The following is a 9268-nucleotide window of genomic DNA, read 5'->3' on the forward strand; positions in this document are numbered from 1 at the left end:
TGTAAGTTTCAGAGAAGGAAACAGTAAAGCCAATGCTTCTCTGAAGAGGAGATACATTAAAAAAAAAATGAAGAAATGAGGTTGCACAAAAGGATTCTTTTGAAGTATATAAACCTACACAGGGTAACAATGTGTTTGCTGTACAAGAATGAAGAGAGACAAATGTCACAGCTAATTTAAATTAAGTTTATGAATTAAACTTTACAATAAATTTATGGTGTTCATGTATATATGACTATTTGTGTTATCTGAATTGTTAATATTTATATTCATTGGTATTCATATATATTTTATAAACTCTTAAAAATATGATCACCATGTTAGAAAAATGAGGTTTATCACTTACTATCAGTCTAGGCTGGCTGTCAGGAGAGATCTACTGCACATATTCTAGGCCAGCTGTCAGGCCCATGGAGACATAATATAGAATCAATATACATAGTATATTACTGCCAATATTAAAACTTATAAAACAAGTTAAATTTTAATAATTGACCAATAGTTTGAATATTGCTTTGCTTTGAAGGCTAAAAAGTGGCACATATTTGAAACACTATTTGATAGCACGATTCATCATGGCTTTGTTCATCTATATATTTAATTTTTATTTTATGGTGGTATGCTCATGTGAATAGTTGTATCCAAGGAAGCCAGAAAATTTCAGATTTCCTGAAATTGGAGTTACAGGTTTTGCAAACCACATTTTGTGGGAGCAAGGGATCACTTCAGATCATTCACAGAGAACTATGCAATTTTAATAGCCTATCCAACTATGGAGTAAGCATTTCAAGTGGTGAACAAAATATATTCTCTCAGCTAAAAGCAAGAACCTAAGCCTTTCCCATAGCTTTTGCTTTGTTACTTGGCAGGGAATGTTTACATTAATACTTTTTAACAACAGACAAAATATTTAACAGAATTTTAGGTCACAAAGAAGAAAAAATGTTTTATATAAATGAATGAAAAATGTGTAAGGTCAAAAGTATCCAATTTCCAAAAACTATGGGTTTGTAATATGTGATATTAAATTGAATAACACAATGTTGTATAAAATATATCTAACTTATGTAGGGGAATGCCATCCAGTTGAGGTAATGTAGATCTGACAGGTCATGTGAAGTAGGGACTAGGGTTTCTCTCCTGTCTCTAGATTAAGGCAGTTATCCCTCCATGGGGGATATGTTTGCAAAGTCCTTTTGTGCACCTGGGATACATCCTGGCTCCACTGTCTGAGGTCTCTTAGACTGCTCAGTCCTTCTGGCTGAGACCCATATTCAGGGGGGCCTGAGTCAGTCCCATGCTGGCTTCCCAGCTATTCCCCTACATATGGAATTGGGGTGGGTGGATGGGAGGGGAGGGTGGTTAGAGGGCATGTGAGAGGGCACAGAGGGTAAAAGGTAGGGAAGGAGGGAGGGAGGTATGGAGGGAGGGAGGGAGGAAGAGGGAACTGGGATCGACATGTAAAATAATAAATTAAATTTAAAAAAATGCTTTGACTCCAAAATTTAAGTTGAAGGACAAGTTACTGGGGAAAAGGATTTCTATTTTTGTTTCCACAGAAAATGAAAAGATGTGGATTCCTTCCAGACTAATGTGGTTTGATCATGCCAGACCGCCTGAAACAGAGTACAAGGTGATCCTACATTCAAAACAGCTGGACAAAGCAGCCCTACAGACTACAGCCAGGATTTCTGAATCTTCTTTGAATCTCCCATGACAGCGCCACTTACCAGCAGGAAGTAGTTTGGAAAGAACGACGCCCAAATTCCCAAATATTGTGTATAAATGTTTGTTTTCATTTAATTGGACTTTGTTATATAAAATAAAATAAAAAAATACTTAATTACAAAAAAATATATCTAACTTATTATATTTCATTGATGAAGACATATACTTGTTGTTCCTTATGACATGGTGACTTTCAATGATACCTTCTACTGCTTACCTCCAATGACAAGGTGAATCTGATAAGAGTACAAAGTATAAATTTCTATTGTGGAAAGCCAAGAAATTATTCAATATAACATATCTATGACTCAAAAAAATTTCAAAAATATTGTATAAAATAGTATGCAAGTTGAAAAAATAATTTAGTGATATGAATCACATGCCATAAACAAACTGTTACTAGTGTTTCTTATTGGGTATCTCTGTCTTAAATATTAACCCATTTTCATGAATGTAAGTGTTTCCACATGGTCTTATCTTACTGGAGAGAGGGTCCAGACCTCTTCTCTCAAGTCCCTACATCTTGATTCTCCTCCACTATGTCTCCCAGAAACCTGCTTGTCTCCAAAGTCCCACCTGTCTTGTTTTCCTATTTGCCAACAGTGCTTTGAAAAACATATTTACAGAATGATATCTCTTATCATCACATTTCAATATTATGTAACCACCACCTACCTCTAGATCAAACTCTGCTTTTGAATTTTTTGAGGTGATAATTTGAATACAACATATCTCTCTTCCTTTTACTTTTTTCAAAACTGCTGTATAGCTCTGCCTTGTCACCTTTAAATTCATGGCCACTTTTTCACTATTTCTTAAGTTATGCATATATGTATAAAGATGTATTTCTAAATATAATCTTTTCAGTCCAGGTAATGTACTAGTATGCAGGTTTACAGAGCTGACAGTTTGGCACTGAACAACCACCGATTCTATTCTCCCTTGAGAAAGTCACCTCTGCTTTCTGCACTTACCTCTGTTATCTATAGTGCGTAGGATAGAGAACTATTGTGCTTTTACCCATCCAATTTGGCAGGATCATTGCTGAGATCTTTGTTCACCACATATTTGCACAGTCACATTGATTAGACTTTATAGGTATAGCTTCTGATATTACACCCTATTTTTAATAAAAATTTTCATGCAATATATTTTTAAATTGTTTTTCCCATCTCTAAAGCCCTCCCACAAACCCCCTCCCTTCCCAACCAGTTTTAGCTTCTTTCTCTCTCTCCCTATGCCACTTCCTCCTCTCCCTGCAAAAAACAAAAACAAAAACAAACAAACAACACAAAAACAAAACAAAACAAAATAACAACAGAACAAAACTGAAAATAGGACAAACAAGCAAGAAAAATAAATAAATAAATAAATAAACAAACAAACAAACTGCAAAAACAGAACAAACTTTTTCACTGCAAAGTTTTTGGTAACAATTCTTGCCAATTCCCCACTCCCCCATGTAAGTAGAAATAAGTTTCCTACACCTGTGTTATTTTTTGTTTTTCTGTTTTCTATTCTGTTTTCTGTGTGTGTGTGTGTGTGTGTGTGTGTGTGTGTGTGTGTGTGTAATCCGTGGTAAAGATGACCTTAGTTTTTGACTACTTTTAATTAGTATAATGTTTTCAAAACCCGTACATATTGAACCATGTATTTGAATTCTATTTCTGTACCTGATATGAGTGTATTTTATTTAAAGTGAAGTTAAAATGATGAATTGCCCCAAGTGTACAGAATGCTGATGACTGTTGGCAAAGACTTCCACTGCAGATCTTTACATCTGTATCTGTTCATGTCTGATACTTCATTCTGTTATAACTAACTTTAATTTGTCACAATTGTAACCTCTAAACAATACCACTCCATGTTCTGATGTGATTAAAGAAAATATTTCTCTCTGTTTCTTTTGTGATATGTTTATGTTTTGGGCAACTCGAACCAATAATTGTTCATTTACTTTAATGTGACTCATGTAATGCTTGCTTTTCTATGTCTGTCTTTGCTCATTCATCATGTTCTCTGAAAATCTAAACACACTATCCAACACTTTAATTCACATTTCAGATTTTCGAGGGGGAGGAAAGGAAAACACTTGCGACTAGGAAGATTGAGCCCAGTTAGGAATAGAAGAGAGAAAGAGAGAGAGAGAGAGAGAGAGAGAGAGAGAGAGAGAGAGAGAGAGAGAGAGAGAGAGAGAGAGAAAGAGAGAGAACATAAAACAGGGAGCCAATATTGGTTTGAAGACAAAACTGAACACAAAGAAAGGTCTAGAGAACTACAAGACTGCCGCCAACTAATAATTTGAGCATCCCTGGAAAGGCTAGCACAAAAGCCCTTCCTGGATAGTGAGATCAACAACTAACTTATCCATGGAGCCCTCATCTAATACCTGTTGGAAACAGGAGCAAACACCCATACAGAAACACTTAGTCGAAGTAGAACCCAGATGCAGATGGAGAGGACAAGACTAGGCAGCAGAAACACATAGAGACAGCTTACCTGAACAAGGAGGAGCTAACAGCCCCCAGACTGATAGCTGGGAAGCCAGCATGGGACTGATTCAGGCCCCCTGAATATGGGTCTCAGCCAGAAGGACTTAACAGTCTAAGGGACCTCAGACAGTGGAGCCAGGATGTATCCCTGGGGCACAAAAGGACCTTGGGACCACATCCCCCATGGAGGGATAACTGCCTTAACTTAGAGACAGGAGAGAAGCCCTAGTCCCTACTTCACATGACCTGTCAGCCCTACATGACCCCCAACTGGAAGGCATTCCCCTACATATGGAATTGGGGTGGGGGTATGGGAGGGGAGGATGGTTAGGGTGCATATGAGAGGGCAGAGAGGGTAAAAGGAAGGGAGGGAGGGAAGAAGGGAGAGAAGGAAGGAGGGAGGCAATTAGGAAGGGAGGAAGGGTGGGAGAGAAGGAGAGGGAACTGGGATCGACATGTAAAATAATAAATTAAATTTAAAAAAAAATGTTTGACTCCAAAATTTAAGTTCAAGGACAAGTTACTGGGCAAAAGGATTTCTATTTTTGTTTCCACAGAAAATGAAATGCTGTGGATTCCTTCCAGACTAATGTGGTTTGATCAAGCCAGACTGCCTGAAACAGAGTACAAGGTGATCCTACATTCAAAACAGCTGGACAAAGCAGCCTTGCAGATTACAGCCAGGATTTCTGCATCTTCTTAGAATCCCCCATGACAGCGCCCCTTACCAGCAGGAAGTAGTTTGGAAAGAACGATGCCCAAATTCCCAAAAATTGTCTATAAATGTTTGTTTTCATTTAAATGGATTTGGTTATTAAAAATAAATAAATAAAAAAGATTTTCAATGTCCAGTGGCATTCTATTTATTAATTGTAGAATGAAATTTTAAGTATATTTTCATATCATAGCTAGTACAACACAACAGTGAATATGAGAGTACTAAAATCTGCAGTATTCTAACATCCACACATTTGGATAGATTCCTATGAGTAGAATTTTTGGATTATAAAATAGACAGAAATTTAATAAACAAATAAATCTCAGTTGAATAACAGCTTTTCCTGGCAATTAGTTTATAATCTCTAGACATCTCATTAGATTCTCAAATTATTCAAATACAATCACTGATTTGTTTAGAATATCCATAGGGAGAAGAGTTTCTGTGGTTTCAAAGATGCATAAAATGACTTATGAATCCCCATTTTAAGAATTACATTGAGAATTTAAGACAGTGGTTTCATACAGGTAATAAAGTGTGAAATAGCCATCTATGTCAGCAGTAATTTCAAATATTGTCAAATTTCAGACTTTCCATTTCTAACATCAATTATTTGTTATGATTCTGTCAGTTTTAATCCTTATATCTAAATAATGTCAATTCACTTAAGCATCTTTGAAAATTACTACTGATTCATTTTATTATTCATTTATCTTTCACAAATCAAGTATAAGATATATCGGTTCTGTATGTGCTAATAAGAGCTTTAGATGAATTATTTGACAAATTTATGTTTGTATACATTCTATTAAAATATTCAATATATACATAATTTAATGATTTGGATTATAATATGATCTAAATATGGATTTACTTTCCTGATTTTTTTAATGCCAATTAGAATTTCAAGGAGTCCATATCACATTCTTATTTCTAATTCTGTTATGTTTTGCTCCAGGACTTTTGAAACAATAACATTCATTTTTTTATAAATATATAGATATAATTAGCTTTTAAATTGTTCAAGATAAATGAAATGTCCAAGTCAGCAAAGGTGTACCTAGCATTGACTCTTAACTCTATAAATAGAGCACACCTTTATCATTTTAGAAATACTTTATATTTGGTAACTGACTTTGAAGTTTTCAGAATTGAAAATAAAGCAATAAGATGGAAACAAAGCATTTGCTTAAGGAATTTCCATGTGATAATGCAGTGTGTTTTTAATATGGAAAGTACATTGAGCCATAAACTATAATCAACATTTAAGTAAGTAGAACAAAATTAAATAAAATGTTTTCCCATAACACTGAGAAGCTTTTGTCCTTACAGGTTACACAAACAGTTATGTCCAGCATCCTCAGGATGAACTAACTTACTTGTAATTTCTTCTTATTCAGTCAACGTTAGTGCATACAACATTCAACTAAACAAGTAATTTATATCTCTATATGTTTTTAATCTATGAGATGTAGGATGTGTTCATACACATATCCCAAAATTTTGTAAGTTGCCTCCAATGTATTATGGATTATATTTGCCAAAAAATATTTTTACATAATAATTAGGAAGATTTCAAACTATATTAAATTATCCATACAATTTTATTTAGTTATTTAATTTTTTCTTTATAGTAGTGTGTTCCACATAAATATATGTGGAATATGAAATATTAAATTTTGTTGTTATATACTACACACTTTTTTCCAAAATACAAAGAGAATTTTGAGTCTTCATTATTCAATTAATACCAAATCAATCTTCATAATTTGTAAGTTCTTGACTGTAATATACAAATAAATTTGTCAAAATTATATTGAAGTGTTTCATTAAAAAATTTATAAGACCACACATTTTTTACCACATACACATATTATTTACTTAATAATTATACAAATACTTAAGAAGCAACTGAAAAATAGCACATAATCCCATATTACTCATGGCATAATGAAGACAGACTGAAATAGGTCCAGTAAAAAAATGAGATGCTTGATCTAATTCCCCAACTACTTATCATTTCAGGTCAGTAAAGAGTTCATTACTGACCAGTGGGATGTACGAAAACACTTGTGAATACAGTCTCTGTGGGGTAAGTTTATATACTGTGTCAAACTGCAAAACAGTATATACATGTGGCTTTTTTTGAGGGAAGAATAGATACAATGTACCACAAAATCCTCCCTAATTTTTTTAAAATATGAACAAGCATGTCAGGTTGGGACATATCAAAAAAAAAAAAAAAAGTAGAAGAAATATTTTTCAATGAAGTAATAGCCCAAATTTATTTTTGTGTATATACTATTTAAAATATAACAGGAACATATATGTGAATATATTCTCTTTGGTTCCTTCATAAACCCAATTTGAGTTTGATCTTCTAGAGTGACCATAGATATTTACTCAATATATTTTACAAGTTAACACCTTTAGCTACTGTTTTTGTAAGTATTAGTACTTCATAATTCAGTTTTAAAGGAGAGGTGGCAGACTTTGTGTATTTTTGGTTCCTCTTGCAGGATAATTAGTACATGCTTTATGAGCTATTACTAAATGTATTGATTATATGTCACTATGCACTTATAACTCTAGAAGTGAAATAAACAAAAGTGTCATCCAATGTTTTTAATATATTAACACTTTATTTTAATAGCTTATATCAGAAAATTATATTTCCAATCTCTATTTCAGCTATTATTTTACTACTGCTACCTATTTTCCATCTATCTGGGTTTATGAAGCTGAAAACTAGTATAAAATGTCACACTAAATATTATTAGGAGCAAAATATTAAACAAAACAGAATTATTTCATAGTTTATGTGAGTTGTAGCCACCAGATAGTAGGTGAGATTTATCTGCAAAACAAAGCAAACAAGATAATATTTGTATACATTTAATGAAATTTTGTAACCCAAGTCTAGTATAGAACCATTCTTGTAATCTGTAACTATTTATCTTTTTAAAGGCATATGGAAATATGTTATATATGGATATTAAAGATGTAATTTTAATGTATTGAAATTGAAAGAATTGTCTTGATTTTTACCTATAATATTTTATTAAAATATCTCCCAATTAAAAATATTTGAATAATATATATGATGCTGATTTCTCTAATCAGAAGAGATTTTCCAGTGAGCTAGGATGGAGAACCACAACCTCACACTGGTGACTGATTTCGTCCTGATGGGTGTTACTGACAACCCTGAGCTTCAGGCCCCATTGTTTGGACTGTTCCTCATCATTTATCTGATCTCACTAGCTGGCAACTTGGGTATGATCATCCTCACCATCGTGGATTCCCGGCTGCAAACACCCATGTACTTCTTTCTGAGACACCTTGCTACTACAGATCTTGGTTATTCAACAGCTGTGGGACCCAAAATGTTAAATAATTTTATTGTCGATCAAAATAGAATATCCTTTAACCTTTGTGCTACACAGTTAGCCTTCTTTCTTCTGTTCATTGCTTGTGAGCTGTTTATTCTGTCTGCAATGTCCTATGATCGGTATGTGGCCATCTGTAATCCTCTCCTTTATACTGTCATCATGTCAAAAAGGTTGTGTTGGGTGCTGGTGGTAATCCCTTATCTTTACTGCACAGTTGTGGCTCTTCTAATCACAATTAAGATTTTCACTTTGTCTTTCTGTGGTTACAATGTCATCAGTCATTTCTACTGTGACAGTCTCCCTTTGTTGTCTTTGGTCTGTTCAAATACACAAGAAATTGAAGTGATAATGTTGTTCTTGGCAGCTTTTAATTTGATGTCCTCTCTTCTAGTTGTTCTTGTGTCCTATCTGCTCATCCTCCTAGCCATTCTCAGGATGAACTCAGCTGAGGGCAGACACAAGGCTTTCTCCACCTGTGGGTCCCACTTAACAGTGGTCACTATCTTCTATGGGACTTTGATATTTATGTATGTGCAGCCTAAATCTAGTCACACTTTTGACACTGACAAAGTTGCTTCTATCTTTTACACCCTGATCATTCCCATGTTGAATCCTTTGATTTACAGCTTGAGAAACAAAGATGTAAAAGATGCCCTTTATAGGACAGGGAAAAAGATATACAGTGTTTTCCTTTGAAAAACACATAGGATTTGAGTCTTTCGATCTTTGTTTTCTACAAAAATGGTTAGCAAGTACAAAGGATCAACACAGAATTAAATGTTAACTATTTTTCTGGTAATTAAACACCTAAAAACTCTATGAATTAATAAAGAAATATAATAGGCTTTATTCCATTTTACTGAAGAAGGCTGAATTATAATTCTAATAATGGGAAATTCATGATAACACAAAATATTCTTAGCATATAAAGATCACAA

General features: G+C 33.9%; 1 protein-coding gene across 1 annotated transcript; it reads left to right on the forward strand.

The window, feature by feature from the left end:
• Positions 1 to 8084: 8084 nt before the first annotated feature.
• LOC127222056 (olfactory receptor 8K3) lies at positions 8085 to 9026 on the forward strand. The gene has a single exon (XM_051183967.1). It carries the CDS (start codon positions 8085 to 8087, stop codon positions 9024 to 9026), a length of 942 nt encoding a protein of 313 aa, XP_051039924.1.
• The last annotated feature ends 242 nt before the right edge of the window (positions 9027 to 9268 follow it).

Source organism: Phodopus roborovskii, unplaced genomic scaffold (assembly GCF_943737965.1).
Source record: "Phodopus roborovskii unplaced genomic scaffold, PHOROB, whole genome shotgun sequence".
Taxonomy (NCBI): domain Eukaryota; kingdom Metazoa; phylum Chordata; class Mammalia; order Rodentia; family Cricetidae; genus Phodopus; species Phodopus roborovskii.

Excerpts from the sequence above, each read along its gene's own strand:
- LOC127222056 (XM_051183967.1), top strand. The coding sequence starts at position 8,085 with ATGGAGAACCACAACCTCACACTGGTGACTGATTTCGTCCTGATGGGT.